The following is an 18,047-nucleotide window of genomic DNA, read 5'->3' as shown; positions in this document are numbered from 1 at the left end:
TGGATCTAACCTTCAACTTAGACAAAGTAGTTATATTGGTAGCAACTTGAGGTACTTCGCATCGAGTTGTAGGGCATGGGAGTTATTAGGGTCCCTTGAGACCCCATTGGCTATGGGTTGTAAGGGAGGACTGGCGACACCCCTAATAGGGGTTTAGGGGTAGTGCCTCTGAACTAGCAGCAAATGCAATATTCCCTAGTCACTAGGGAGGGTTCAGAGTATGGTTGGAAAAGCTAACTAGACTACCTTCAAAGGCTATGAAAGGAAGACCCCTTCAAAGCCATCATCAATCTATCTTTCACCTAGTCATCAAAGTTCTTATAGCAGGGCTAGCCTTAAGCTTTTTGCCTATCATTTGTTTGGATCACTATATCTAAGCGTGATAGTGAAAGTGCACGGGTGGATAGATCCATATTTGTATTAGTTCATTTGAAATTAAAAAGGTTTTTGTTTTTCTCATATTTTTCATGTATTCTCTACTCCTTTCTCTGATTCTACCCATTGCATTGTGTAATTTCTACAAGTTTTAAATTACAATCATTGATTATTTCAACAGGATAACATGGGTCTATTTCTTGCAACATAAAGGTTAAGCTTTTGAGAAGTTTTTGAAATTCAAAGATATGTCAAAAAAGTGATTTGAAAGTTACATGTAGGTGCTTGAGATTGGGTAATGGAGATGAATATATGCCAAATGAGTTCTCTCATTACTTGAAAGATCATGGGATTAAGAGAAAGGTTACATATAGATATATATCTTTGCAAAATGAATTTGCAAAAGGAAATAATGGTATCACTCTTGAAGTTGCAAGAGCTATGATGAACCAAATGCACATGCCTTTCACTTATTAGGCTAAGGTAGTACATACTATAGTTTATATTATGAACAAGACTCCTATAACATTGAACCATCACATGTCTTTGTATGAGAATATGAATGGAATAACAACTATAGTTACATATTTCAAGGTGTTTGGTTTGTATGCTATGTTCATATTCTTGATAACTTGAGGAAAATGGGACTGTTCAAGGGTTTCAAATGTATTTTCCTTGGCTATCTACATAAGAAAAAAGCTTATAAATGCTATGATCTTATCATTAAAGAGGTCTAATAAGAGACTATTTTAGATAAGCTATAGTTGAGATGGATGCTTATGAGAATAGAGATGATGATGGTTATAGGAAGAAGATTCATTGAATATGAGTCATGGTATAAACCTAAATCTATAGTTGAGATGGATGCTTATGAGAGTAGTGTATGAGAGTAGTGATGATGATGGTTATAGGAAGAAAATTGCAACAAACAGTACTCAAAGAAATTAACACATTGAAGACGTGTGGTACTTACCATGACAATGAAGAATGCAATGGGAGTTATAGCCCATGGAGTGGTAGGTTGAGTGCACAAAAGAAGGAAAGAATAGCATAAGGGAAGAAGCATATGGGTGAGAGTTCTGAAGATGGTTCTATGAATGATGAGTTTGGGACACCTCATGTTAGAACTCTAAGGGAAAATGAAGTAACAATAGGATCTTTTTGAAGGTGTGAATTATATGGAATATGGTATAGCACAAGCATTGCTATCCATGAAACTAGTCACCTCCAAAACATTAAAGAGTTGAGGCATAAAGAGGTTTCAAATCATCACTTAATCTATTGGATCTTGATCCAAGTACATCAATAGATAGCCTTTCTTCGTCTTGAATCTTCTTATGGGATACAACTCAATAGGGCTCATATGGCTTGTGCCATGTCATGTGCAGGTGGGATCTATGTCAAAGGGCTAGCGTTGCCCCACTACTAGCACATAATATCATGGTAAATATTTCACACACACACACACACAACATTTGACAATCTCTTTACCATTGACGATTTTTATGCTTGCCATTATGTCAAAACAACATAGCATAAAATCATGATTGCAAGGAAATTTTAGAAAACTATGATGCCCCAAAAATATGAGAAGGGGGTAGATATTACCAATTCTTGTACTATAATGTTCCAAACATCATCAATGCTCATGCCTACAATATTTACTTTTGACATTCTATAATGAACTCTTATGACGACTTAAGGCATTTTCCAATCTGTATAATTAGAACATGTTGCCGTTTCTCAAATTACAATCCATAAGACCTCACAATTTGTATATGAGCCACATAATATCTTTGATTGACATAGAATCATAACATGGTATGGCTTCATAATCCAAAATCCACATGTAAACACCTTTTAACACTTCTAGCCAGATTGGCAAATCCTCCGCCCAAATGGGAAACACATCTCAATGTTGGAATATGTTCAATATCATTTTATATTCCAAAGTTGCACATACTCCTTATTAAATATTTATAAATTGAGGTATTGATTAACTATGATCATAAGCCTCAAATTATTTACATAATATGTACCATGATTTATGGTGGTCTTGTTGAATCAATGTTTATATTTTACTTTTGAATCAATAGAATCAAAGTGCTACAATAATAAATCTTAAATCAAGTGTTATGTCTAAACAATTATGTTCCAAAGCTAATGTAGCACATACATGAATCATGGCCCAAATTGTACATGTTATATGAGAGTAAATCATGTAGTAATGAATTATCAATATGCTATGATCATAAGTAGCAAGCCTTATGATCGTAGGATTAGGCTAGCATGCATTAAATTAGTTCTACAGCCACAGGATTAGTTTTCTATAATCATAAGCAAACCTTATGATCATCGAATTAGTTTAGCATGTGTTAATTAATTTCTATAATCATCACAATCACCTGTATAGAATACATTTAACAATCTTAACGTTTGATTATGCAACACATTCTTGATTGTGTACAACTGCATAATCATTCTTGATTGTGTATTAACATATTTGTTTCAATCTCTTACCTTTACTAGAGAAGTGTCGGCACATTCTTAAATGACTATACTACAAGCACAAATTCTATTTTATGTTAAGATATTTTGCAATCACACCTACTTCAGTCCCTTTGTAAGAAGAAGTGAGGAATCACGACTAAAATCCCATATGCATAGTAGGAGAAAGTACCACCACACAATTCCTATAAAGCATTGTACTTGCACTCTTTTTCTATATGGCAATGATAGTACTCTTTTCTTTCCAATAAAGTGTCTTATCACTGTCAATACACAAGATTGTGTTTATGAGTCCAAGTCTCAATCTTGAACCTAATTCACTTGTGTGACAATTTGTCTTTGCCGAGGTCAATGTTTTCATGAGTTCCTCTTCCTCTTTCAACCTCCAAAGCTTTTGCATTTGCCATGCTCTAGATCCCCCTGTATTTTAGCATGGTATTAGAGTGCAACTGAGCATGGCTTAGATCGTTTTAGTAGCTCTTCACCTCTGGTCCAACTCTACTTAGCTCAGTCTCAGCCTATGAACTCATTTTCCATCTCCACCTTCAAGCTTGCCTTCATGGCTACCATAACAAGTAGCACCCTATTAGATTGAAGCTTTCATATCTCTCTCCACAAGTCAAATCTCTCTGAACTTTCTCCTGGAGAAGTGTTTCCCTACTTCTAGAGCTCCTCCCTCTCATCTCAGAGCTCAACATTAGGCCAATTTAAACTTAGTATTGTGATTCTTCACAGTTGCTACGTGTGTCTTCCATAGCCTGCAGGACCAACCTGACTTGGAGGGCTGAGATGTCTTCAACCAAAGCATATCTCTCAAAGCTTCCTTCTAAGAAGATCTTTCCAGGTCCAGACACTCCACGCTATCACAAAAATCGTCGAGATTGATGCACGATGAGACCAGCATTGTAGTTTTTACATGTCGTCAACAAAATTTGCACTTGATTAGGTCGCGCTACTGCTGCATGCTCTACAGGGTGTAATCTCGACCATTACGATAGGGCATTGATATCCCTTGAAGTAATCTTCATCCTCATATAAAAAATTTTCAAAATGATCAAGTATAGCTCCTGCAATGCTAGAAAAACCAAACTGCCCCCAGAAACCAACTATGACTCCATAACCAAACTTCACCAAGCTCAAAAATCTCATCATTTTCTCTCACCTGCCATAACCCATTGTCACTCAGATTTGAAGGTCCCAGCATCAAATCAAGAAGGGGAAGATTTGGATTTGAAAGAACTTGAACGATTTTGCAAATTTGGAAGACTCAAGGAAGAAACATAGTGTCCATTGACACTCATTTAGTGCTCTTAGCACTTGTCTTTTGACACATCTCAACCAACTCTTCTGCTTCTTAAATCTGATAATTCTAAAGCTAATTTGATGTTGTTCCCACAAGTCTAACATGGGTAAAGATTCTTCAACTACTCATTTCAAAGGAGTTGGGTTTCATACCTGGCGAACCCGCATCAAACTCATCCTGATGAAAAAAGGCCTCTAGGCCATTACCATCGGAAAAGAAAACAAGCCTCATGATGCAAACCTTGTTGTCACTTAGCAAAAGAATGATGATAAGGCTAAGGCCATTATCAAACTGGAACTAGACAACAACTATATCCACCATGTGGATAACTGTGAGACTTCACAATATACATGGAAGAGACTTGACACCTTGTTTGGTGCACAGTCTAAATCATCAAAGTATGGTCTCTTGATTTGAGTTTTTCAAGCTTGAAATGAAGTCCATCACATCACTTGCCACACATCTAAATTACATTGAAGGATTTCTAACCCAACTTACAAGAATCAACATTAAAATGGAAGATGTTTACATCGGTGTTCTACTTAAGAGTTTGCCTCCTGAATATAATAATGTATCAACAACTTTAATCAACATGCCACATCCTGAATTTGTCGATATCCAGGCATCACTGCTAGAGGAAAAGAAGCTAAAAACTAAGAACCAAGCACCTTTAGAGATGAACATGCATTATATGTTGGCAACAGGTACAAAGGCAAGAGGGATCAACTCTTCTCTGACTTCTGCAAAAGGACCGGACACATCGAGAAGTTCCGCCACGCCAAAGGAAGTCCCAAAAGGCCTATCTAGTTGCAGTCAAAGAAGAAGAAGAAAATGGAGCAAAAGAAAAAGAAGAAGAAGAACACTAGAAGGACAAACCTCATTTGTCTTTTTATTCAGATAGACTTTTTTAGCTTTGTATTTCCTAGTCCTAGCGCTTCAAACATAAACTTATATAAACTCCTCAAATAAACCTTGTACTACAGCTTCTGTACACTTTGTGAGGCCCTTGCTGCAACCTCTGGATAACCATCATGTTTGTGGTATTCACACTTAGCCTTCTCTCCTACAGCCTCTGGTGTTTTGCCATATTTATGGTGTGCCCACACTTTGCAGGTGTTGCTCTCACTAAAGCCTCTACACACTTCGTACTTCTGGTTTTGATTGAGGGATGTTGAGATGTTTTGCAATCACCCCTACTTCAGTCCCTTTATAAGAGGCAGTGAAGGCTCAAGATCAAAATCCCATATGCACAGTAGGAGAAAGTACCACCACTCAATTCCTATAAAGCACTGTACTTGCACTCTTTTCCCATGGCAATGATAGTACTCTTTTCTTTCCAGTAAAGTGTCTTGTCACTGTCAATACACAAGATTGTGTTTAAGTCCCAAGTCTCAATCTTGAAACCTAATTTACTTGTGTAACAATTTGTCTTTGCCAAGGTCAATGTCTTCATGAATTTCCTCTTGATCCCGTGTATTTTAACATTTTAAACAACTAGTTGCTTTCAATCTCTAGCGCAACTCCTAAGTATAAGCACCTTTAGTTACAACACCAAAGGATAAAGCACCTTTGCAATAGCTAAGGTTATACACCTTCGTTGTAACACTAGAAGTATGAGCATCTTAGTTATCTTCATACAATCAATGGAGCACACCCAAACAATCACACCAATGATTTAGCTTGGCAAGTTACTCCTAAGAAAGTAAAATAAAAACCTCTTACAACAATTAAAGACCACTTAAGACTCCTATAGAGACCCCTCATATATCAATGGTTAAGTACTATTCCATGTGCATCACCATTAACATTAACTATAATGGCTATTTACTATTCCACGCGCATCACCATTAACATTAACACTAACTATTATGAGTTAATGCATGAATTAACATTAACTATTACGAATTGATTGATTAATCACCATAAACATTGACATTAAACCTCCATCAAACATTGAAACTTCACATTTATGTTTGGACGCTACAAATACATTTAACCAACTACATATTACTAGCCAATTCTATATTCTAGCATTGCATTTATGATGTAGCTTGCATTATCTATTGCCTATCACTAGCTACCAAAGATCCCATCAATCATGCATTAACCAACATGGTAACGACTGCAGACCTTCGTATGTAATTACGATGAGATGGAGGCAATCATGGAGATGGAGGGGTGACATTGAGGAAAGGGAGAGGTGGGTTGGATGGCAGCGACGTAGCATTGAGGATGGAATTGATCCCTTGGCAGGCCACAAGGGCTTGCACCAGGCTGGCGCACATGTCGCGCTCCACGATCACTGCATTATTTAGTCTCAAGTTATTTTCGCTATTGTTCAATATTTGCAAGCCATAGCCCGGCAGGGCGGTGGGGAGCCATGTTCCAACCGGGAGTTCAGCGAGGTCTGAGAAGTTGAGGTTGCGCTCGATTACATGAAGCTGAAAGATCTGGGGGAGCTTGATTGCGCCCGCGGCGGGCGGGCTGCTGGCCTGGGCGAGGGCCGTGTCATCGGGGATGAGGAGGGTGATGCGGCGCTTGAGGAGCGGCTGCACCACGCTCAGCGTGGTGACGTAGCCCAGGATGGTGGCAGCGGTGGAGAACTGCGACCGGTTGCGGATGTCCTGCACGAGGGCCTGCAGCTCCTGCGGCGAGAGCCGGGGCTCCTGGGCGGTGATGCGGGTGCGAGGAAGGGATGCATGCACGGCTGCCATGCAGATCAGAACTGCAGAAAGGAAGGAGAGGGAGCTCCTGTTATACGTCAATGGAGGCGCGCCACACGGAATATACATATTGGTTGATATATCGAACAAGACTCTGATCAGGCTCTGAGATGATGATGGACTTTCGAGACGCTGGCGGTTACGTATTACAGAGGAATTGATTGATCGATTCCAATCCGACTGAATTACTTGTGCTACCAAGAGACTGAATCCATGCCTGGCGCAGCATCAGTGAAAGAGACTGTCACAAAATTGCTCTCTACAAATACATTCTCAGGCACAGAAACGTAGAGGAAGCCCATAACAATGACGAAGACGTGTAGCAACAATAATGACAATTTAGAAACTACGTGATTCTGCTATACACGTACTTCTATTCCCAACTTGGAAACTGTCACTCCAACTGAAATTACACGGTGTCACCTATCTATTCACTGATAGCCTAAATGATACCATTCTCTTATCTTACCTTAAATTCATTAACGAGAATCAATTAATGTGGTTATTGTAGTTATTATTACGAGATAATCTTGTAGTCTTGTGCGATACATACATTGTGTGTGTGTATGTATGCGCAAAAAGAGTGGGCTCAGTACGAGGGAATTTTCAAATATCATATTTTTTAAAGTTATTCAAGAAACTAGAGGCATACATATGTAAAGTGAATGTAGGGTAAATGAAGTAGTTCCTTCTTCTCAATGCAAAAAAGTCTTGATGATCCCTTATAGAGTGCTCCACAAAATGGAGCATGGAATGGTAGCACCCATGTGTTCCAAAATGTTGTAGGTCTATGTTGGCATGGCATTAGTTTGAAGAAAGGTGGTCACTATCCCTCAAGTTAGGGTTTGAAACTCTGACTCTCCCTTGATTTAGAGCCGAAATTCTCCTTAAATCTCTAAACAGATGTAATGTTTCTTTGTAATCATTGGAATGCCAATGTTGGCTATGTCTAGGATGTCCAAGAAATAAGTAGAAAATAATCTACTAGAACCAATATAGCCCCATGTGGAACTAGCACGATCTCAAAAAGATACTGGAAATAGATGACCTTGTTTGGGATCTAGATTAGATGGCCTCCTCTAAGCTAAAATCAACCTCTCTAGAGTTAAACTATGTCCCTTTGGGACTAAACTTCTCTCCCTAAAATCATGAGAAATCCATCATAGCACTTTTATGTGCTCTAAAAGTTTGAGAGTGTTGTGCCCCCTTTTGAGAATCCTAAATTATGTATATTCTTTAACCAAGTAATGCACTTGAGGTAGTCCACTATGTAGAAGTTTTCTATAACATTTGCATTCAAAGATCCAAACATATATCCCTTGTATACATTACTCACCTAGTTTTTCGTTGATCTAGTGCTTATTATAAGTACATTAAGTCATACCAAAACTTCCATGCTATTTAAAACTCTTTAGTTATCTATACAATTTCATGCAACTAAAATTGTAGTACATGTAGACCATGACCTAAGTGCATGTACAATTAGATGGCATAGCAAACAAAATTTTAGCAAATAATAAAGAGTATCTGACAAATTTGAGAAGAATTAAGATTCCTTTATTTGTGTGAAAAAATAAAACAATGATGGCTCTATTGTGTCCACCATGCACATACATATAAAGTCTTACATTGTGATCTAGAATGAACTTCCTAGTTGAACTCTCACTGGGTAAATGGTGAGAGTGATTCCTCTTTATATCTTGCAAAGGTGGTATGTCGATGATCTTATTAAGTCTTGAAATTTGATGTAGATAGAGGGCATGCACTTCTCTATGTTGTGGCTCTCTCTCTCTCTCTCTCCACACACACACACACACCCCCACACACCCACACACACCAACACAAAAGAAGCTGACTCAATGACTTTGTGAAAATGTTAGCTATTGACACATTCATACCAATGTATACCAAGTACATCTCACCTACAAGGGCTTTCTCTCGTATGTATCGTTGGTGCACCTCAATGTGCTTAGTACTTACAAGAAACACATGATAATTCCACTAACTCTATGCTACTCATGTTGCTACAAGACAATGTTGCAACCTTAAGTAGTTCATACCCCAAATCATGTACTAGCTTACAAAGCAAGCTACCTCACATGTGGCCATTGCCACTCCCTTATGCTATGCCTCTATGCCAAACAAATCAATATTGGTTATGTCATAGCCTAGTTTTTGAGTGGAGTTTAATATGGTTCTATTGAGCTATGTTTGGTCATAATGTACTTCTATGAGCTCCTATAAGCCTCTTTTAGCTTCTATATGTTACTATATGATTCTATAAGGTGGATTTACAGCTCAAGAGTGTTTATCATCTTAAAAATTTATGCATTTACAATGGTTTCTAGCTAGCTAAGTTGAATTTGAAGTTGATTGAAGAGTCAAGTGGAGATTGATGCGTTAATGTCAATGAAGAGATGCAAAAGGGTACTATAATGGTCCTAATGACCCTTCATACCAAGACATTCCTTTTGAAGGATGAATTCACAGCCAAATGAGAATCTCTTTATATTATTCACTTATATTTGTGACAAAGAACAAGTATATGAGTGATTGTGAGAATAAAGATGGTCACTTTTCATTAAATCATTGTACCTATAAGAGAGATTATGAAAAAGAGAATATGAAAACTATGATAAAGATGAATAATATGTTATGTATAGTCTTTTGTGAAATCTAGATCAATACTGAGGAATTACCCTTATTTTTCCTTTGTGAGAGTTATATTATGATAATGAAGAAAAATATGGGTGACAACATGAAGATAAATCCATAAGAGAGTTGTGATGTATATTGTTCCATGGTGGTTCTAGTTCCATGGTTCTAAACAATAAAGAAGATTAAATTTCTTATTGGTTATACAAGGTATACTTTCTTGTTTCTCCTTATGTCCTTGGTGTTCTTTAGAGAGCTCCATATAATAATAATATTCTCTTTATTCAATAGGTAAATCACTATAAGTGAGTAGCATGCAATATATACATGAGACCATCAAGAGTTTGTATTCTTACTGTGATAGCACTATGGAGTTCTTCAAGAAAATGAAGTTTGAATATTTCAAAGCCAACTTCATTTCCATGTGTAGTGGTATGAAAACTGAATTCAATGAGTTGGATAAAGAAGAAATTGAAAGAGTGCTGGCAAAAGAGACTTATAGTGCTAAAAGAAGAAAATACCCTATGTTCACTTCTGTATGTCACTAATATCCAAGTTGGCACAATTACTCCAATGAATGAATCAATAAAGAGACAAGCTTTGGAGCATCTCTAGAGGTATGTAAGAAGATAGAAACTACAAGACAAAGCAAAAAACACAAAGATAGCTTAAGAATCTTTTGATATCCTTGTGGAACTTCTTGAAGAAGTCTCGAGGGCTTAAGTTGCAAACCAAGTCCATGTTGCTAGCCAGATCCACTTTGGACATGTGGAAAATCATCCTACAAATGCAATCCCCTTACCAATTTTTAAAGGAGAGTATAATAAAGATCCCAATTTTCATGTAGATGAGTTCAAGGTAGCATGTATGGCCAATAATGTCAGAATCATAGGGCATTAGGCTGGCCATATTCCCCATCACTTTAAAGGTGCAAAGTTTCAATGGTATGAGACACAAACATCTAAATACATGGAACAAAAGGAAGGAGCCCTTCCTCACTAAATTCAAGCAAGAAGGTTTTCAAGACTAGATAAGAGAAGAATTTATAAACTTGAATTAGTTGATTGGAGAATAATTCGAGTCTTATGTCTCTAGAATGAAATCTATCTTGAAGAGATAGTCAACCCACAACCAACAAGGGAGTGCTCCTCAAAGAATTACAACTAGAAATTAGGAAGTTTGAAAAATCAAAGAAACATAAATTTGTAGGAAGTAATTGAAGGTACTAGATTGTGTGATGAAATGGAAGCTAGATTAGCCATGTTCCAAGAAAGAGGAGACTTGCCTACCTTAATGCTAGGAGAAATGCATTAAAATTTTACTTTCTAGGGACTATCACATATTCTTTTCCATAGGTGCCAACATCACCCCTATATGGTGCTCCAACTACACAATGACCCCAAGCAAAGTTGCTTGTGACAAATAAAATGTAGTAGTAAACATCTCAATCAATTCCACCAATGATGAATCGACAACAACAATAATAGTGGAATCCAACCAAATGGAAATAGTCAACCAAGTTTCTTCTGAATTCAAACTAGAACAAAGACCCTCCACAAGTCAATATCTTTATATAGTGATAATGGAGACACCTCAAAATTCCATTGTATATGTAGCACAAAGTGGAGATATGAAGGGCTAGATGTCTAACTCCATGGCAGTATCAAGCCAATGCCACAAATGTGATGTGAGTAGTGGAGGGCACTCTTAAAATGATGTGAAAGGTTTCATTAAGTGAGACATCTAGCCATTGAATATACCCCAAAAACCAACAACCCTAAGCATCTTTTGTTCATACTATTCAAAAGAATTATACTAATGATATCTCTCTAAAAGGAGACACATAAGGAAAGAAATAAAGAAGAAGAAGCTAGGTTCAACTTGCTAGAATCCAAAATCACAACACAAGATATTGGGACAAATCCTAAGGATTTTGAATAAAACTTTGGGCCCAAGAAGTTCCTCTCTCAAAGTTATAGAGGACAATAGTTTGGTGGTGGCCAAATAATAGAAGTGGAATGCTATAGGTGTGGAGAAAAGTGTGACATCTTCCAAATTTTCCCTAATTTGAGAGGGTCAATGGGCTATAAGACATTATGGAGTGGATACGAAGGATAAGGCCACATTGCAAAAAGTTATCCTAGTCCAGCCCAATGCAACAATCAGTAATAGGTAGGAAAAAGTGCAAGAAACTATAATCAATCTATTGGAATTGAAAGTGGTGACTATTATGCAAGCTAGGAAAAGAAAAGGAATAGTTGAAAAGGATAATGTTTCACCAACCAAGGTAGTGAAGTTAAAAATCACAAACAGACCTACAGAGTAGTAGAAAAGAATAGAAGAAAGTGTAGGAGATAGTCCAACAAGATGACCGATAAGTCCAAGTGTAGGAGATAGTCCAAGAAGATGACAAATAGATCAAAGTGCTAGAAGAGATGGAGGCATCACAAACCATGAAAATTTTTCTTTTGTATCCCATTATTGAATAGAGGAAGAAAATGAAAATGTTGTTCACTCCATTGTCAAAGTAGATTGAAGAAGTCAATGGAGCCAATCAAGGAGTACAACCTTTTAAAGGGCATGGACACCTTCAAACCCAACTTGACATTCCATTAGTTGTTGTGTTCTCTCTATTATGCAGAAGAAGATTCAAAATCAAAATATCTAAAAGACTTTAGACTACAAAGTTCTAGTTCACTTCTACATTCCAAGCTCCAAAGCCCATAAAGGAGGTAAACACGGCCACTACTTTTTTGGATCTAGGAATGCTAGAGACATAAATTTAGATCAAAGGATGCTATAAACTTGATGCATTGATTGATGGGGCGTCTTCAATATCTATCATGATAGATGTAGAAAGAAAAGACTTGGCACTACAAAGCATATAGCCACTATATGTGATGCCAGGAGGCATATTCTACAGTGGATTCCATGATTATATTTATTTTTGGGGCTTGTTGTCGTGACATTATGCGTCCACCACTGCAAAAACTGGAGGGTGGGCCTTCTCGCCAGGACTTTCATTAGTCAACATCACTCGTTAGGTTTTTTATTTCAGTTGTGTGCTTGCGTTTGCTTATTATTTTGCAGTTTGTCAGGTTTGTGGTTACTTGAATCCAATCTAAGATTTTGTATGCACTAAGTAGTACTCACGTGCAAATCCGTGTGTGAATAGTGTGCTTGTTGTGTGTTTCTGTGTATAGTCCAAGAAATTTCTGAAAATGATGACAAGTTCTTGAGTGTATGCAGTTGGATGCCAGGTCACAAGAGAATGAAATTCGAAATTTTACATGAGAATCCGCTCTAAAGAAGAAATCTCAAAAGAAAGTTGGAGACTTATCGAGGTCTGGGATCCCATGAAAATTAGTGTATTAAACCTTATAGCATAAGGCTTAAAAGATCTAAGTGAAATCGGGCAAAAACAACGAAGGTACAACATTTCAAGGGAGAATCAAACCCTTTCATGAACTGGTTTAGTCCATTTGAGTGTGAAAACTCAAAGTGGATAACTTTGAACTAGTTTCAAGGCTAGTTTGAAAAGGGTTTATGCTATATTATCATTGGGCTAATTATGAAAGTAGGAAGCTTCTAAGAATCTTTGCAAAAGAAGTTTTTTTGTCTCTACAAATTACATGATACAGAAAAGTGTTTTGAAATACGAAAAACACGCTGAGCTAAGGGAATGTCTGCACTGAATTTGGCAGAGTCAAGGCACTGGGAGGACAGTCGACGTGAATACAATCGATGCAAACAACGTTGATAAGGAGAAGCATAAAAGCTTAGAGCTTATGCTATAAGCTTGAGAGGGTGAATAGACGATGCTCGAAGAAAAGCTAATGCTATAATAAAGCTTTGTGCTTTAACAAGTTTAAGGACTAACTGCATCGACACACTTTTTAGAGAGTCAAGCTTATAAGCAAATACCTGGAACTAGACTGTCATGCAAAAACATGGGCTTTTATGGCAACGCTTTCTTCAGCTATTATGAGAGAAGAAAACTACTATTTGGAACAGGGCTCTTTGTACTTCATTGGGTTACAACATTAACAGGAATTTATAAGCAGAAATTCTCTTGAGCAGGGAATTGGGAGCTTATGAATGTATAAAAGATTTACTTTTGTTGGTAGCATTAGAAAAGGATTTGCTGAAACAAAGTACTTGAAGCAAGAGAAGATTCTTTGGATGCTCTTGATGAAAGAGAATACAAAGATTCTAGAACTTGCTTGGATTCTTGAAGACCAGCACTTGGATTTGGGATTTACTCATAGAAGCTCTTGTACTGCAGAATATTCGACTTGGCATTATGTCTATGGATTTAGCTCTCCTAATTGAGCTATGGTTTTGTAATCTAGCTTTGGATTTGTACTTGGAGTAAAACTGCAATACACTAGTTCTTTGTCATCAATCTGTTGTCTTATTTCGATCTTGATGGGATCTCCCATCTCTCTTAGTATCGCGGTGACGAGCGACAAATTCACGAACTTCTATGCTATTTTTTACGCGACATCATACTACACAAGGTGGATTCCGTGTGCGAGAAGTTGACAGTAGGCGATTCTGTAGAATACATGTAAATTAATTGAATGTGCATGTAGGTAATTCCACAGTAGGTGATTCCGTAGAATACATGTAAATTAATAGACATTTACGAGTTTAGAGTATGCACTTGAATTAAATCAAGGTTAGGACTGAGTTTCAACCTATTTAATTATCTTATAGCTTAAGACTGCTAGGTATTCACTTTTGTTGGGTTTTATCTAACTATTTTTTAACAATTGTGAATGCTTCAGTTGATGTGTAGAGCAGGTGGCGATGGTGTTGGGAAGCACTAGGTGATGACATAAATCCAAATGCCTAGAAGAATTACTATTTTTTATGAGCACGTGCCTTATGACTAAAGGCATGGCGCCAATATTTATTCAATCACGCTTATTTATTAAAGCACTTGACAAAACATTTATTATATTGTATGTGCATAGGTGCTTGGTTAAATATTTCATTATTTGATATTTGTATTTGGGCACATCTTTGGACACCCAAATGCCTTACTCTATAATTGGGCAAACACATACGTAAAAAAACAAAAGCATGCTATTTGTAAAGTGGGCTATATTTTATCTTAAAGATAAATAAATCTATAAATACATGCCTTGTGAAGTGCTCACATGAGAAGTCATGGGGGAAGATTGCCCCCAAATTTGTCTTTTTGTCTCATGTCCTGCAAATTCTCTTTTGCTTTTATGAAGGTTTTGTAGAGTTCTTTGTTCTTAGGCACCTTTTGGCATTCACTATGCATGCATACAACATCCGATCTGTGTAGCAGTGGTATCAGAGTGAAGCTGAGATCAAGAGCTTCCAATTGCTTACCATCCCACGCAAAGGTCAATCTCATGGAATGAACAGGCTCTACATGATATCTCATGACGAATTGACAACACAGGCATGTTCTTGGCAATGAAGAACCCCCTGTTGTACCCTCTGATCGTGAAGGACCTCTCCCAGGAGACCGACAACCACTTGAGAAGTCTCCTCTTCAAGTCATTTTTTCTCAAAGATAGAGCAATTCATGATTAATGCAAAGCTAAGCTTAATGCTTAAGCTCTAAGCTCTCCAAAACTTCACAAATTATGGCAGAAGCATGTACTCATGACCGTCGATTCCATCAAGAACGTGCCATCGTCCTGTCGCTAATCCCATAAATTACTTAAGATTTTTCTTAAAAGCTGTAAGTTATTAAGCTTAACTAAATCTTAAATTTCAATTATCAATCTCTTATCTAGCAAGTCTTCACACACTGTGGTATTCCCAAATTGGTTTTGAAGTTCCAACAAGCCCCTGTTCCTGTCTGCAACTTAGTTGAGCGGATTCATAGCAAGTAGGCTGTCATGCATAGTTTATGCGGAAGACTATTTTGCTTGGAAGAATACCATTTTCAATTATTGTACTTGAGAAAAAAGTAAGATCATAAAAGCAAAAGCCAAAAAGCAAAAGAAAAAGAAGCAAGCCTTGTAAACCCAAATTTGAGCTACGCTTTCTAACGAGATTTTGAGTGTGTGAGGTTATTTGAGATTTTTGCAAGATGTTGGATCATAATATGGATGATTTTACGGGCGAAGGCGATTTGCCAGAGCTGACTATGGAGCATAAATTGGATCTAATCATGATGAAACTTCAAGAAGAGCGAAGAGCACATCAAAACTTGTAGGCACAATTGGCTACACTTCAACAATCCACTTTTGAATCAAGACGGAGTGCAACCTAAAGATGTTATTCGATGTCCTATTGATGCAACATTCAATGCACAGGCTCTTAGGAAAGACACTAAGATAAGTAAAAGAAGTTTTAAATTTTGCACTTTTAATGGGCAATATGATGGAAAATTTGTTCTTGCTTTCATTAGTCAGTTTGACAACTATTTTCATGAAGAGCAATATGCTGAAAAAGATAAACTTAAATGCACCACTAACCATCTAGCAAATAGAGCATCATTATGGTGGACTATCATCTAAGAGTGTTGATTTTCCCTCTACTTGGGAAGCCTTTCAAAAGATTTTTTTGCAGAATTTCCTTCCACCTCAGTTCCATGAGAAAACTATCAAACAATGGAATCTCCTGCAATAAAGAGATTGTGAATCCATCCTGCAATACACTGAGTGTTTTTGGAGTGCCTTACTTCAACTTTGAATGCTTTAAGATATTCCTAAAGCAACCCACAAGCGCAAGTGCATGTCCGGTTTGCTTGGTGACTTCTATGTGGAAGTGAATATGTTCAAGCCAAAGACTTTGGAGGATGGGATTTCTTTAGCACATGATGCAGAGGATAAAATTCGTGGACAAGAAAAGTCACTGCAATAATTTTCAATTAATGGTAACTTTGGTACAAAGCAATTCATTTCTAACTTCCGAAGATTCAATCAAAACCGCTTTGCTCCTTCTTCTTTTCGTAAAACTTGAACTCAACCTCTTGCTTTACCATCAAATGCAAATTTAAACCCTGAGCCTTCCCTCCAACCTGTTGAGAATAGCAAATGATGCTTGGTATGTATGCCCATAGAGGCTAAATGTGTGCCCAAAAGAGACTTGCCCATAAGTGGCTTTGTATGAGAGATATGATAAAGATGTGTGATCTAGAAGCTCTAGGAAGAGATGTCCAAAATTCCATATGCACAGTGAGGTACAGTGGTACTATCCAAAAAGCTATAAAGGCATGTACTTGGTTGACACTCATTTCAAGGAGAATGGTACTTTCAGTTTGAGTCACTCAAGATTGTGTTTATGAGTCCAATCTAATCTATCTTGGAATCTAATTCACTTGAGTTACAATCTCTTCTCTCTATCATGTATCGGTTCTATGATTTGCGTCCACCATAGCCAACTAGCTTAGATCCGACATTTTTAGCATGGTATCAGAGCCATGGCAAGCTAGCATCGCGAGATAGTTCTAGCATCATTAATTAGCCACATTCTAATGTAAATGGATAGTAGGAGTTGAACCTACTTTAAGGCCCTCTGACATATCCATATCTTAGGCCATCTATGGCCAAGAAAGAGGCTTAGAAATCCTTCTCTCTATTGGGCTTGATGAACAAACAGATTTTGGTTTTAGTTTCCCATTGTCCACTCGAAGAATCTACCCAACAGCTCATGAAAAAATCTACAACCTTTCGTCTTTGTCGTCAAGGGAGTCCAAGGAGGATTTTAGACTTGCTCCAAAGGGCAAAAATGGACCGAAGCCTATTCAGAAGACCTTTCAACAATAGGGTAAGAAAGGAACCCCTGCAAAGGCCAAGAAGCTGACCGCGGTTGAGCAATTAGCTCAAGAAAAAGGAGTCTATATCAGGCATCAAGAGGAAAGAACTTGAAGGGAAAGAAGGGATGTCGGAGCTTCCCACGGAATTGGATCTCTCATCCTCTAGCATCCAACTCATTCATAGATTACTCCGCACGCATAGCAAAGGTGTAGAAGAACTTTCAACTTGGTGCAAAGGAAACACGAGAGTCCAGGAGGTAGGCAACACACTGCTCTAACAAGCGGAGACAATGCCAAGAAAGTCTGCTACTGTGCACGATGAGACTCTCAAACAAAGAGAGAAGCTAAGACAAAGGAAGATGGTGAAAAGAAGTCTGCAGGAGAAGCTTTGATGAAGTACCTTGTGAAGGTGGCCATGGCAACTCCTTGTGGACTCAGCAGTATAGGGGCTGTGATTACATCGTGAGCAATGCCCAGCTCCTGCTCCCTCTCCTCGTCACAACCCAAATGCACTGCTTGCAGCTCAACATTATCCTTGTTTTAAAGTCTATTTTTTTGTAAAGGTTAATAGTAAGATTAAAGACCTAGCCTTTAAAGTCCACTCACACCATCTCATCTTCTCTCTCCCACACTTCTTATTCACACCACTTCTCCAAAATCCATTGCCATGGCAAGCCTTTTCAGCAATTGTCTATCCATTGAGCCAAATAAAACCCAAAAATTCATGTATCCT

At 37.7% G+C, this 18,047-nt stretch overlaps 1 protein-coding gene across 1 annotated transcript; it reads right to left on the bottom strand.

The window, feature by feature from the left end:
• Window positions 1-6,225: 6,225 nt before the first annotated feature.
• LOC148018939 (uncharacterized) lies at window positions 6,226-7,189 on the bottom strand. The gene has a single exon (XM_087701540.1). It carries the CDS (start codon window positions 6,976-6,978, stop codon window positions 6,349-6,351), a length of 630 nt encoding a protein of 209 aa, XP_087557666.1. The 5' UTR covers window positions 6,979-7,189; the 3' UTR covers window positions 6,226-6,348.
• Window positions 7,190-18,047: the final 10,858 nt, after the last annotated feature.

The sequence above is a fragment of the Lygodium microphyllum genome, chromosome 20 (genome assembly GCF_053477565.2).
Source record: "Lygodium microphyllum isolate KBCC chromosome 20, Lygodium_microphyllum_v1.1.10, whole genome shotgun sequence".
NCBI classification, from domain to species: Eukaryota; Viridiplantae; Streptophyta; class Polypodiopsida; order Schizaeales; family Lygodiaceae; genus Lygodium; species Lygodium microphyllum.
This window is presented reverse-complemented; position numbering and strand designations above follow the sequence as displayed.